The following is a 13,642-nucleotide window of genomic DNA, read 5'->3' as shown; positions in this document are numbered from 1 at the left end:
TAGGTACTGCGCAGAGATCGAGCTGCTACATTTCATCCGCTCTGCAATTGCGGATGGGCAATACTTCCAATCACTGCTGATACTGAATTATTGCCCCGTCATCACTGTACCCTGCTCCCAGTTACCACCCGTCACACGCTATGCCCTCCGACCCCTCCCCCTCCTCCCACCTAAGCCGCGCCAAATCCACCTTCCTAACCTCTCAAATCCGCCTCCTCTCACAACCAGTCCACGCTCCTTCCTCTTCCTCCACCGCGCTCCCCGAACCAACTCTCGCAAAAATTGTTACCGCCACCAACAAGAAAATTACATCCTACAACAGACTGCACTTCGGCCTCGAGTCACAGCGCCACGTCGTCGAGCAAATCGATGGTGTGTACTGGCGGGACGTGCTTAGTGCGGGGCTTCCGGTACGGAAGGCGGAGACATGTGTGAAGGGGGATGTGGACTTTACGGAGACGGGGAGTTCAGCTGGTCTGCCTGAGCTGTGGGAGGATGTTGTTTTTGAGGGAGGGTCGAGGAAGAGGAGGAGGTTGGGAAGCCACCGGCGGGAGCAGAGTGATGCAGAGGCTCAGACTCCGGCAGAGAGTGGCGCCCAAAGAGACGACGGCGAGGAGGTAGACGATGCAGTGCAGCAAGATGGAGAGGAAGGAGACCGGCAAGCACAGAGGTACAACGATCTTCGCGAGGAGCTACAAGCACAAACCGTGCGCCGGGACAAGCTGCGGAAGAGGCTCGGCCAGTACAAGAAATTACAAAGCCTTCTGACACCGTTCGAGAAGCCGCAAGAGGATATCCAGCCGAATCTGGTCACGAGAGATAATAAAGAGCTTGAAGCGGAGCTCGCGAAGATGAGGGTGCTGCTGGCGCGGGTGGGAAGTAAGATTCAGGGTCAGCAGCACGGAGCTCAAGACCAAGAAGGTCGAAGGAGGAATGAGGATGTGATGAGCGATACGACGAGGCTGGAGGCGGTACTTGGGTTGGGTTGAGCACCGACATGGAAAAAGCTTGCAAAAGTACGATAAACTATGTTACATGAGGCTATTGATCGCTCAGAATCTATTCCTCGGCAGACTAAATCCGCAACCTGCCAGCTTCGAGCAAAATCCAATCCAACAACTTTTCAGATCTCGCGCATCGTCCTCGGATTCGGCCGAACATGCTCATATTCCTGCTCAGGCACAAAGCTGTACGGCCGTGCGTCACCAACTCCTAGGCTCGGTGGCTGCATCTCATCTATTGTGTCTGGCACCGAGACTGGGGCTGGCAACTTTTTACTTCCCGCCGACGAATAACTCGGATATGACTCTGGCGAGATAGGTCGTGAGTCAAGCTCAGATGGATGCGAAGACTTGCCATCCATCTCATGCCTTGCCGACCAGGAATCTATCTCTGACACGGATGATACAGAGTGCGACTCGAGTTCTTGCGGCGGTGTTATTGGTCGTGGCGGCAGCATTTTCATGGTCGTCAAATCCGCTGCCGACCGAGTCGTGTCCATTGCAGGAGGTGACCCCGAGCCCACGGTCTTCTGTTTGACGCTGTCATCGATGTCCTTGAAGTCGTTGTCTCCTCTTTTCTGCGCCAGAAGATAAGAGCGTAACTTCGAAAGCCGACTTTGCGTACTTGCTGGTTTGCCAAAGACATGATGGCTTCTGAGGCCCTTGTTGCTTGGTTCAATTGGGTATCTGATCGTCCAGGTCTTCTTTGCTCTTCGTTTACGGATGAAGAAGGTTATGAGAAGGATTGAGATGACGCCGAACGATGCTGCGCCTATTGCAATTCCGGCTATTGCCCCCTGAGTGATAGGACTGGCAGTGGCGTCTCCGGAGCTGTCACCACTTGGTGTACCGGTACTTGAGCTGGCAGTAGCAGAGGATGCACTGGCACTCGATGACTTCGACGCTGCAGAATTGCTGCCCTTTGTGGTCGTCTCTGTGCCAACCTTGATGGCGCCATCCCATCCGTCTCGTTCGTATGCCGCACGGTGTGCACCTTTATGAAGGTAGCATGTCGTGGATGCCTCGATGTATGACAAACCTGTGCAGCCGTCGGTATCGTCGCAAAGGGACAGACATGCTTCAAATGTTTCTACATCAGTGTCTGCCGGAACAATGGTATCGCTGGCGTCGGACGGGTCGACGGCGTGGGAGCAATAGATGTTGTAGCCATTGGACTCTCTACCCTGGGATGTATCTGGACAGAGGCTTGTCGCCCTGGTGTTCAACGTGGCTGCCGATGATCCAACATTCCTGGCTGATGCAAAGGTGGAGCTGGTCGCGATCGGGATCAATGATGATGCGAGAAATGTAATCCACAAAACCCGCATTATGATCTCTAAATCTTCAAACACAAGTCAGTCGCAGACTTACATTCGTACTTGCCCATCCTGCGTTAACTGATATTTGCAGTGGCCGGCTGGAAACTGCAGTGGTGCGTCCTTCCATGAACAAAAGCCACGACTCGAACAAAGCCAGTGCTGCTTATGATGTTCCTATTCCTGGATGAAACCGTATTCGTGCATCCGAAAGAACAAAGAAACGAGGTCATCGAGTCCTCGATGCTGCAGCCAGCCATGGCTGCCTCGCACCCGCTGCTTCTTCATTACACCATGATGGTGGGTGCGAGACAAGGACGAGCTATCGGTGAGAAGGTATGCTCTTTCGAATCAAGTCATCTTCCCACGTGTCATTTGATTTCTCCGCTTCAACTTTGTTGATTACAGTACTTGTCAATTATGACAGAAGCAGGCTCACGATTTTGCTCTCAGTCTCATCGTGCGACAGCAACGAATAGTGAGACAATCTTTCTGAAGCTCCTGCATGTGACGACGCGTAATAGCGTGTCATGAACGCGCTTAGCGAACGAGCTGCTAGTCCCGCAATGGACGGGGTCTAGTAGACACGCGTAAGCCTCGACTTTTGCTCCAGCCGCCTGTCTCACAAGCGTGCTCTGACCCTCTTGACTTGTTCACGCCTCGAACCGCTAATATGCATTGCTCCTCGTCTACTCCCAGTCCATCAACAGGACTTAGGCGGTTGTCGCCATCTAGCTCATCATCCGAATACACCTCGGAATGCAACGATGAGTTCAAAGAGGTCAAGAACGAGCTACGCAGTGCCATATTGAGCTTGAAACATGCCGGGTATGATTTGATGTCGACGTTTCCAATATGTCAAAGGTTAGGCCAGGAGAGCTAATGCTCATGGCTAGATCCTTTGCTTGCACAGGCAATTGTACCAACGCACCGAACCCTTGACTTGAGATTGACGGTCTCGGCTTGATCGGGTCTCCTCTGTCTGTCCACGATGCGCAGGCGTTGTTGCAGAAGTATCTCCGGGGCCAACACATCGGGGGCGAGCAAATGCCAGAAGATGACACGAATGGCCTGACAGGAGAACTGGACGCGTCTGTCTTTCGCCTCACAAATTCCCCCTGGCAGACGTACATAGACGGAGTCATTGATACGTGCTACCAGCGGCTTGGCCTGCATTGTGGACACCAAGCTCTTCGAGCTGATCTACGTTGCTTACGCATTGAGAAATGCGGTGCAGATCTTCCGGATGGTGCTACCATTAAGCACCTACCAGAAACCCTCCGATTGCTAATCGTCAGCCTACCTTCACAACATAAAGGGGGTAGAATAACCTTCTCCAATGGCAACAGTTTCGAAACTTTTGACAGTGATAAGTGCGGTCCCTTTGGCAATTCATTCGTGGCGTGGTACCCAGACACCTTTCGCTCATCTAAGAAGCTCACTGCAGGTTACAGGCTTACACTGGTATACAATCTGGCACAAACAGGCTCGGGTAATCTGCAGAGAGCTCCAGATCCGCGCGACCAAGATCGCTTGCGGAGAGCTCTAGCTCGATGGATACAGGAAAAGAAAATGACTGGCAGAACCCCTCCCTTCTTGGTACACAGACTCAAGAATCGATATTCGAGAAATGATCTAAGGTCGACCATACTCACTGGTTCGGATTACACTCAAGTTTGCAATCTGGACGCTGCCTGTCACGCTGCCAGCTTTGATCTGTTTTTGGCAACTTTAACCAACCCCATCCTTCCCCGTCAATTTGGGAGAGCGATGAGCCAGAGGAAATAGAGGATATTTTCGAGCTCGACGGTCGAAACACTCAAATTCTAGCTGACTACAATGGAGGCGTTGAACTGGACGATGCTCGTTTGAGCGACGGAGAACTTGACTATTCCAGGCATTGTTTCGATGACGAGGAGTATGATTTCGGAGATGACAGACGGCCAGGTCAAAAAATGACAAGTGCGGTGCTGTTGGTGCCGCCATCCGAAAAGCTCAAGTTCCGTCTGAATTGTTCGAACAGCCATCGCGTTGTGTTGAAAATACTGCCGGAAATAATGGAAAAAGCGAAGACCGATTCCAAAGCCACGGAAGATCTGAGATGTATATGCGACATGTTCCTCCCGACAAGGTCTTCTTATGAAGAGTTTTCCACGTTGGACAGCGAACTCGAGGATCGCATCGCATGTTACAATCGCCTCACCGCCTTGTGTATCGAGAAAAACTGGTCATCTCTCCTGGACCGCGTCCCAACAATAGTCCAAGAAGAACCAGGAAATTTCGAAAACATCACACGGTACATCGCCGAGAAAGGCCTCGGCAAGATGGAGGATGTTCTCTTCCGGAAGGTATCGGCGCAACATGCTGTATCCAAACGCTATGAAATCTTGAAAAGCATCATGGAATGTTTCCGTAGCACTTCTATGTCATCTGGGGAGCATGACAAGCTCATCGCCTGGCAGCGAAAGTCTTTGACCAAGTTGCTGCCTCGTGATTCAAGGTATAACCACGACCAAGGATCCAATATGGCATATCGCTTGCTGCCATAGCTAAAGATTGCCCGTTCGAAGTGAGCGAAACACTCATGCAAGATAAATGCTTGTATACAAAAGGGGATTCGCCGCTTGGACATTTCATTTTCGCATTCCATAGAGAAAACAACCGGCTAGACTGCGCTGATCAACGGCGCTACCTGCAGCTGGGCCTCGACAAGTTCTGGCACACTCTCGGCGACTCCAAGTTTCGGGCTCAACCAAACGCAAAGCTGCACGATTGCACGAGATTTAGCAAGCTACAAAGGCTACTTGACCTCACGAACCAGTATAGCACAGTGTCACTACAACAAGCTGTCATGACGTTGCAGGACATGCTTCCGAGCGTCCAGGAGCATAAAACAGTTTCCAGGAACGAATTCAAGGACAAATGGCTCCCAATGGCAGCGCAATATGCAATGGTGAGTTTTCATGCCTACAAGATATCGAGTATGAATCTGTTGCTGCTTTCGTGGCAACTGTGATCCATAGATATTGCACGATTGTACTTCGCGACGAACCAAGAAAGCCGAAAGACTGGGCGTTGAAGAACAAGGGCTGTCAAAATTGCATGGAGTGCAGAGGAGTCGCGAAATTCATGAGTTCCAGCCTCGAACACACGTACGAAAAGCGTGTCACGACGTCAGAAAGTAACCACCTCGACAAGTACTTCACCAACCTACACGACGCACAATTCACAGTTGAAGTGGTTACAGATAAGCTGGGCCGAAAGACCTGGCAATGCGAAAAGAAGCACTTATCCTATGCGAGACAGCACAAGGAACATAGTGATGCTCTGGAGGACGCTAGGATGACACTGCAGAGGATCAACGGTGAAGACAATCGACTGGAGAGGTTTCTTGGTCCCAGCCTGCAACTTGTCTTGGACTGTCAGGCAAGTGCACTGCCTACTATCGAGGACCTTAAGGCCAGGCGACTGCCAGCCCATCTTGCGGAAGAGTCCGGAAAGGGGTCCAAACGTGAGTTTTCATCACATGAGAGTTCAGCAGCTCAAATCAACTCAACGTCGGTGTCGAAGCGACAGAGGACTACCACGCTGTTGCCAGGAACGGAGACATCGATTCCGACCAGTACCAACCACGATGCAGGTGACCAGGTGACCTCGACGTCAGTCAGTCCGCCATGACACTGTATCTAGCATTGAGCGCCTTCAGCCACGAACCATGCGACCAGACCTTTGCTTGTCGGCAGTGAACATTCTACAGACTCTACACGGCTTTACCAGCTCACGAATATCGCCCCAACGCCTTGCAGCCACGGAGAAAGATACACGCGAAGCATATCGCAGCCGGCATCATAAATGAGTACAGCATCTCGTGCCAAGCCATAGCTTCGAATCTTCGGATGCTTCCACACCACATGGGACCGCCATGGCTAGGTTCTTGTGTCGGTGCTCAGAGTTCAAGGCATAGCCAGACTGTGTAAGCGTTAGATGGTGTTTCAATAAGCACTTGATGCAAGCTGGGATATGAGGCTACATGCTCGTCCACAGTAGATCTGGAAGTTCAGAGTATTGGTGCTTGGTTTGTAGTGTAGTCCTTGGAGAGTGGAGGGCGTGGAGTGTAGGGTGTTGGCAAAGCTTCAAGGTGGTGAGCAGTGCGCAGGGGACATACCATAACCGTCAGGCGGATTAATCGTTACACAATAAATGGCCCAGTGCTCGGCCAACTTGCTGCAAACCAGAGTGGACCATTTATTTTGCCCAGCGCCTGCCGTGTCAAAACATACACTGGGACAATGACGCTCTAGCTACGAAGTACAAGTCTGGTAGGCAAATCGTCAAGTCGTTCATATGGATCTTGTCCTCAGAAGTTGTATTTGATGGTACATAGTCATGCATGATAATCATAGTGCCTCCTCATCTTAGTCCATCATTCATCATCCGCCTCCTCAACCGTAGGCGCAGCATGTCTTTTCGTCGGCACCGCAACACCATTCCCACTCGCAGCCGCAGGCGCACTCGCCGGCTCAGCTCCCGAACTCACGGCACCACCCTCAACATTGACCCCCGGCACATCTCCACCCACCTTCTCCGCCTGCGCCTGTCCAACCGCAGCACCGGCCTTCCCCTTCTTCCCACCCTTCTTCTTCTTCGTCTCCTGCCACCCCCAAACCGGCTTAAAACTATCAAAGAACCCCACATCCTCAAACAGATTCGGGAAAAGCCACAACCCCGGCGGCACACTAAACACTGTAACACAGAACAGAATAAGTCGTACAATCGCCATGCCGAAGAACGCAACCAACAGTCCCATCGCGCCCACACTAAGGTACCAGACTCCCTGTCGTAGTTTCATGGGCCAAAGCGGGAAGAGAACGAGCGCGAATACGGCGATGAGGGCGAGGATACTGTATACGCGTGTCTTGATGCTGGGTGCTTCGTACACCCACATGTAGTGCATCATGGGATCGAAGTCTTGCTGGCCCTCGATTTTGACGTCCCAGAGGCCTTTTACGCGCTTGGCTTTTTTGTGATTGTGACCTGCGTGGCTGTCTTCTTTTTTGCCGACGCGGAGGGCGAGCATGTTTAGGGGGAGAAGTTGGAGGGCGTTTCGCGCTTCTGCGTCGTTGGTGACTTGGGGGAGGAGGGAGTCTTTCGTGCGGGCTTTTTGGTAGGCGGGGGATTGGAGGGCGCGGAAGGCGCGTTTTACTAAACATAGAGTGTCAGTGGTGCTTGGTGAGGAGTACGGCAGGCTTACCTTTGAACATGTCTTTCCGTTGTCCGTCGAAGATACATGAGCGCAGTTTCAGGTCTTGTGAGCGCAGGAATTTGGCTAGGGCAAGGGCGTCGGGTTTTGCCTCGACGGGCTTGTTGAGATCGAGTCTTTGCATTTGTGGTTGGCCTGGTCCTGGCTTTGGAGGCCCGCCTGGCTGGCCGTTGGCGGGTGGTTGTCCTCCTTGTTGTGCTTGTGCTTGGGCTTGGGCCTGTTGTTGCGCCTGGATGGCTTCTTGCTGTTTCATGGCTAGAAACTGCTGGGGACTCATGCCAGCTTTTGCTGCTTCCTGCTGTAGTTTCTGCTGCTGCATTTGGATGAATTGTTGCGGGGTCATTCCTGCCTTTGCGGCTTCTGCTTCGAGTCGTTTCTGCTGCATCATTTGGATTTGTTTGAACTGTTCGAGGGTGAGGTTGTGTTTCTTCGCTTCTTCGGTCATCCGCTGTTCGATCTCTTGAGGTGAGAGTTGTCGACCGCCTATGATGGGTGCGCCAGGTTGTTGTGCCTGTCCCGGAGGACGGGGAGGGCCTTGGGCTGTTGCCATGGTCTCTTTTGTATGTGAACAGATGAGGTTTCTGTGACTATGGTCGGGGATGCGATGCAGGATACTTGTTTCCCGGGTCGTCAATGGTTGTAAGTAATAGTGTGTGCAACACTCGTACTGTGAATCTCAGAAATCACAATCGGTAATCAATTGACATGCGGACATTTGGAGCGGGACGCCACGGTGTCATGCCACGTGACCGACTAGGAGCGGAGAATGCATGGCCCTTTCCTTCGCTTCATTTTCTTCCACCATCTCACTTTCCGCTCATACTCCGTAGTAGTGATGAAATCAAACAGTGATTTCATGCATCACCAATTTGTTGACTTCAGAGAAACTAACATCTCGGAAGATCAAGGGGCAGGCACTGCCGCACTTCCGAAGACATCAACACTATACCAGTCCTGCTTCCTACTCGACTCTCGCCTCGAAGTGGCCGATTGAGCGTCGATTTGCCTACAGGGCTTCTTTCAGGTAAAGCTCGCTTAGAAGCAAAAATGGTCGTAGCATCATGTTTAGCTGTCGGTTAAGGGAAGGTGAACTGCACGTCTCAACAAGCCCTACAGCGACAGTGCACGCTCAGGCAAAAACGCAAAAAGAAATTTCAACTCGAACAGAGCAATTGTTGATAACAGATCGATTCGAACCTAAGACCCACAAACCACGTCTACGTCAGCAGAGCTCTCAAGACGGCGCCTCATAAGAGGTCTTTGTTACTTTTTACGCGGACTCGTAGTATGGGGGTCTTATCCGTGCTGCAGTCACGAAACAAGGAGGTCGGTACTGGTGATTACTCACCTAGATTTCTTTTTCCAGTACGCCAGCCAACCCAACTCGAATACCTCGAATGTGCTGATTGTTGGAAGAAATTTGCTTTACGGTGTATATGAAGGTGGGTGGTCAGCTAGTGACAATGTCGCAGAGTGAAGATAACATGTGATCGGCCACCAAATTTTGTCTGCTATGCGTTCAATAACAACAAGCACCGAAGCACCACTTTTCGGCCTCGTACTACTGCAATCATCTGCATCTCGAGCACAGGATTCTTGACCTCTGGGGGCCACCATAGCATAATGGCGCACCAACTGTCGACCGGCGCTGGCTCGAAAAGCAAGTTTCCGAAACATACCCTGCAGCGACCAGCCAGATCTGTGAGTACAAGCGCCGAGCCTTGTGTCTACGCTACGAGATCTCACACACCCACAGAATGCCCAAAAGCGAAAGCAGCGAAAACTGCACCAAAACACAACTCGGGGGCTCGCCAGTCTCGATTTGGGCCAGCTATCGAGCAGCCAGAAGCAGTCTGGCAGCGATCAAACGAGCGATGTCCAGACCAGCGACAGTCAGATCACGCTAGCAGAGGAGCACAGACAACAGCACGAAGTGGCATTTTGGAAAGCGAGAGCAGAGAACGCCGAAGCTCAGCTTCAAGCCGCAAACACAAGAATCGAGGAATTGGTGGCAGAAGTCGGGAGACAAGCAGAGCGTGTACAGGCGTGGAGAGACGAGGCCGATCGTGTATCGTTGATGGGCTTGACACTCTACGAGAGGGCACAACAAGGAAGCTAGGACTTTGACATTCTTGCACGATTCCTGGATTTACATTTCAGGGAGCAGTATTGGAGGAGAAACGAATGCAACCAAACAGCGCAGAATATGTATATCTAGCCAAGGCGATTACTGAAAGAGCGCCTCCTCACACGAACTGCTTCAAAACCTCGATGACCTCTTCCTCGCTCATCTCCTTCAAGCCCAAAAGCTCATTCTCAACCTTCCCAGTAAAGTCAGGCGTATGATCCCTGCTGAACGCGCCCCGATAAAGAAAGTCCAACATCGTTTTCGAAATATTCTCGCCTTTTTTGAGTGCTTCATATGCGCTCTTCTCAATGTCGACTGTCGAAGCCTGCTCGGTCGTCCACTCCTTCCCGTCAATCTTCTTGAACAGCTCGATCAACTGCTTTTGCGTAAAAACGCCATCGTGGAAACAGACGCCTCTATTCTTGGTTGCGTCGAGGTTCTTGATAATGCCCACGACGGCCTTGCCCACAGTCGCCAGTGTAGTCATTGATATAGGGACGTCGCCTCCATCGTAGAGTGTCGCTTTGTGCTCTTTGGGGTTCATGATGAAGCCGACTTGGAGACCCCAGTCAAGGAAAACGTTATTGTATGTGTATGTGTACGTAAAATCTGGGTGTGACTTGGCGAGCTTCTCTAGATACTCCTGAGTCTCAACCTTGCCTTGGAAGACGGGTAGTTTCCTGTTCAGCGGGTTTGCCATGTCGCTGCCAAACTCGCTCGGGAGGAAGCGCTTGACGCCTGCTGTGAGAGCTGCATCGATGAGTGGTTTCCGGTCATTGAAGCTTGTTGCTGCTAATGTTGATACGACGACGTCGATGCCTTGGAGTGCTGTTCTCAAGTCTTCGACATCGTTGTAGTCGACCTTGATGACCTTCTGATTGGGATGCGCAGGTAGTGAGTCCGTGGAGTTGCTGTCCTTTCGGGAGAGGATGGTGACCTCGAAGCCAGCCTCTAGCAAAGCTTTGAGAGCTGCTGGCCCAAGGTTGCCTGTGGCTCCTGCAAGTGCGACTTTGATGGCCATGTTGCTTGGTAGAGATGCGGTTCGTGTTGTAATCGGCGAAGCGAGTGCGAAGTGAGTCCTTAAATCAGTAGAGGAGGGATGTTGGAACAGAGAATGAGGGTGCTGGGCTCCTCAGCTATTTGTACCTGTCGGTGGGGCCCTCGATTGATAAGGCTAGAATATGTTAAGACGACACCGTCAAAGCTGACCTCATTTGTCTCCGCTCTGCAATGACGACCGGTCTCGAGCTTCAATTGCAATTGCCATGGAACGCTGCATCTTTCGTAGGTATGTTAGGTAAGCGCTTCGACGCCCGGAACTAAGCCCGATCGGGGACAACTTGTAAGTCGCCGAATCGCCAAGAGCGGCTCAAGGTCAGGCCGAGTCCAGCGTATGACTGATGCCGTGCTTCCCAAGCGGAATTTGCTCCTTCATCGGCAGACAGAGGTTGAGCAACATCGTATCCCTATACTTTGCGCTGTTTCCTCGAATGCTTGTGAGACGTGTCCGCAATTTCAAGATGGCACGCCTTCGTAATCCCATCCTCCCTCGCCGCGCCTCCGAATTTTGCTGTTTCTGGCATTCGAAGTACATTTGACGAGAATAGTCAGTAATGTAAGAATCAGCACAATGAGAGCCGCAAGCGCTGGTATGAGGATTTGCCTCGATTGGGTCGCACTAGAATCCTGAGGGTAAGGACAGGTTCCGTTGACTCCTGTCGTCACCCAGCAGTTCTGATAATCCAAAGAGTTGAAGTTGATCCAGATGCCATCGGGTAGGGACTGCTCGTTGCGGGAGTCGTTCAAGATCGTGTTGTATAGGTATGTGTTTTCCAGACCAGTACGAGGCACATCAAAGGTAGAGTTTCCTCTGCACGCGGCATCGCCATCACCATATGGTACGCTAAACTCCGAGATTCGCCATCGGTAGGGAGCATTGGCCTCTCGGCAGGCTACTCGATGGTGCTCCGAGCAGTATTCGACTCGCCAATGACCTCTATACGCGTCGGTAGAGATCATCACAGCGCAGCGAAACTTCCGATCTTCGTCGACTCCTGGAGAGGTATCGTTCTCTGGTTGACCGTATGCCCAGCTGAATATCGCGTTGTCGCCGAAGGTTTGGTACGGACCCGCTACTGCATCGGCAGTAATGCCGTCTATGGTGACATTCAGCAATTGACTGAAGCCACAGGTTGTCAGATTGTCTGCAGCAGCGCCAAGGTCAGGCGGATCAACTGAGTTGATGGAGGCTACCGCCCACGAATTGTTTAGCTCGCTGACATCAAATTCGCTTGCGTCGTAGTAGCAGCCACTTGCGAGCTGTCCATTCGACTGGTACTCAACGGTCTGTCTATTGCTGATGTAGTTGGGAGCGTAGACTCTACCGCCATCCATGGAAGTGTTGTACTCTGACATGGCTGAATCGATCTCGCCAAATCCGACAAGCATTCGTTTGCCCCTAATGACTTGTATATAGTTTTCGTCGGGCCACCCGTCATTAGTTGCAACATCACCGTTCGAATTGTTGAAGGTGTCAATGTATGTCGTAAGCGGCAGCTCGTCTTTATTTCCCCTGCGGAACCACGAGGAGTTCAGGTTCTGGCGATCGCTGAGTAGTGTACCAGGATCATACAGAACATCTTCCAGGTTATCTAGATACGATGCAACATTCTGGGTCGAATTAGGAAGCAGACCGGGCGATACATCTGTTCGTGGCAAGGTAGGCTGATCTAGAGAGGACGCAACGTGAAGATTGAGGACCCAGATAAGAATCTTGGCATCAAGTGTGTTTGATGTTCTGGTCAGATAGTCGCTGAAGACTGATGTGACAGACGCCAATGTCAACGTATCACTGCATTGATATGGTCCAAGCTGCAGCACCCTAGTATCGTCGTTACTAGAGATCACAGAATAGGTAGGTGCCGCAGAAGCTGTCTTTGCACTCGAGACCGTCGAGCTGGCTGTCACGTTTGCGCTGGATGTGGGTGTGATCTGCCGGGCTGCAACTGAGCTTGGCGTGAGGGTGCCCTCTGCTGCAATCGGTCCTTCAGAGGTCGCAATTTGTGAACCGTCTTTCGACGTGTTCGGAATCTCGACTGGGCATAATCCAAATCTGTGGTTGATGGTATCCCAGTACAGGTCGATGACATATCGACGAATTTGCGACGACAGAAGATTCGACAAACAATTCTCGGCCGCACCGCGTTCATATATGCCGTTGCCAAAACATGCTGCCGTCACGTATACTCCAGGGTGAGGCACGAAGTTTATTGGGACTTGCGAAGATACGTCTCGGTCGGACTATGTGCTGTCAGCGTGCGATTTGCGGCGCGCATATCCATGCATACGAGAAATGTCGTGTCCCATGTGCCATTTACTTGCACGTTATCATCAGGATCGTAGTTGAGCGACATCGAATGTCGGGAAGGTTTGAGGAGTTCTTGACGCGTTCTATCAACGATCTATCGCCGCCACCATCTTCGTTATCAACTTCAGAAAGCGCAAGAGACACTGCCTTCCTTCACGGGAACCAAAATGTTGACGGTGATCTTCTATGGATAGCATCGCGCCCAACCGTGGAAGCCGAAGGCGAGTCCCCAAAACACGGGAAAAGTCACGTGATTACCCCGAGCTTTTGACGTTCGGCACTACTCGGGTCGATCTCGAAAACCTCGAACAACGTAAAGATTGTCATCGTCCGCCATGGCTTCACGAGTTCTCTTCATCATGTCGCGTGCATGAGTGACATGTTGCAAGGGCTCCTAGCTCGGCCTTGCGCTACATTAAGAATTAGTTTCAGGATTGTAGAAGTCTGCCAGTCTTCTTTGTAGGCACAATCTATATCCGACCTTTCCTTACCAAAGATTCTCAATACCAAAGCAGCACGGTCCATCACACTCATCCATACGGTAGGATACTCTTCTCGCTGGGCACTAAG

General features: G+C 51.6%; 7 protein-coding genes across 7 annotated transcripts; 3 read left to right on the top strand and 4 right to left on the bottom strand.

Annotated features, from left to right (window-relative positions):
* Positions 1 to 140: 140 nt before the first annotated feature.
* Positions 141 to 989, top strand: PMZ80_003174 (uncharacterized protein; the record flags this gene model as incomplete). Its single annotated transcript, XM_064871603.1, has 1 exon — positions 141 to 989. The coding sequence occupies one exon, from the start codon at positions 141 to 143 to the stop codon at positions 987 to 989; it is 849 nt and encodes a 282-aa protein (XP_064731983.1).
* A 134-nt stretch (positions 990 to 1,123) lies between these two features.
* Positions 1,124 to 2,388, bottom strand: PMZ80_003173 (uncharacterized protein; the record flags this gene model as incomplete). Its single annotated transcript, XM_064871602.1, has 2 exons — positions 1,124 to 2,273; positions 2,381 to 2,388. The coding sequence occupies 2 exons, from the start codon at positions 2,386 to 2,388 to the stop codon at positions 1,124 to 1,126; spliced, it is 1,158 nt and encodes a 385-aa protein (XP_064731982.1).
* A 1,986-nt stretch (positions 2,389 to 4,374) lies between these two features.
* Positions 4,375 to 5,995, top strand: PMZ80_003172 (uncharacterized protein; the record flags this gene model as incomplete). The annotated part of the gene is made up of 3 exons (XM_064871601.1): positions 4,375 to 4,683; positions 5,139 to 5,270; positions 5,378 to 5,995. 3 exons carry the CDS (start codon positions 4,375 to 4,377, stop codon positions 5,993 to 5,995), a joined length of 1,059 nt encoding a protein of 352 aa, XP_064731981.1.
* Positions 5,996 to 6,740: 745 nt separating this feature from the next.
* Positions 6,741 to 8,127, bottom strand: SEC62 (Translocation protein S62; the record flags this gene model as incomplete). The annotated part of the gene is made up of 2 exons (XM_064871600.1): positions 6,741 to 7,519; positions 7,569 to 8,127. 2 exons carry the CDS (start codon positions 8,125 to 8,127, stop codon positions 6,741 to 6,743), a joined length of 1,338 nt encoding a protein of 445 aa, XP_064731980.1.
* Positions 8,128 to 9,200: 1,073 nt separating this feature from the next.
* Positions 9,201 to 9,696, top strand: PMZ80_003170 (uncharacterized protein; the record flags this gene model as incomplete). Its single annotated transcript, XM_064871599.1, has 2 exons — positions 9,201 to 9,278; positions 9,334 to 9,696. The coding sequence occupies 2 exons, from the start codon at positions 9,201 to 9,203 to the stop codon at positions 9,694 to 9,696; spliced, it is 441 nt and encodes a 146-aa protein (XP_064731979.1).
* Positions 9,697 to 9,823: 127 nt separating this feature from the next.
* On the bottom strand, positions 9,824 to 10,726 carry PMZ80_003169 (uncharacterized protein; the record flags this gene model as incomplete). Its single annotated transcript, XM_064871598.1, has 1 exon — positions 9,824 to 10,726. The coding sequence occupies one exon, from the start codon at positions 10,724 to 10,726 to the stop codon at positions 9,824 to 9,826; it is 903 nt and encodes a 300-aa protein (XP_064731978.1).
* A 494-nt stretch (positions 10,727 to 11,220) lies between these two features.
* On the bottom strand, positions 11,221 to 13,118 carry MTC6 (Maintenance of telomere capping protein 6; the record flags this gene model as incomplete). Its single annotated transcript, XM_064871597.1, has 2 exons — positions 11,221 to 13,005; positions 13,053 to 13,118. The coding sequence occupies 2 exons, from the start codon at positions 13,116 to 13,118 to the stop codon at positions 11,221 to 11,223; spliced, it is 1,851 nt and encodes a 616-aa protein (XP_064731977.1).
* Positions 13,119 to 13,642: the final 524 nt, after the last annotated feature.

Source organism: Knufia obscura, assembly GCF_036327395.1.
Source record: "Knufia obscura strain CCFEE 5817 isolate CBS 148926 chromosome Unknown scaffold_3, whole genome shotgun sequence".
NCBI classification, from domain to species: Eukaryota; Fungi; Ascomycota; class Eurotiomycetes; order Chaetothyriales; family Trichomeriaceae; genus Knufia; species Knufia obscura.
The sequence above is the reverse complement of the archived record's forward strand: the minus strand, read 5'-3'. Positions and strand labels throughout refer to the sequence as shown.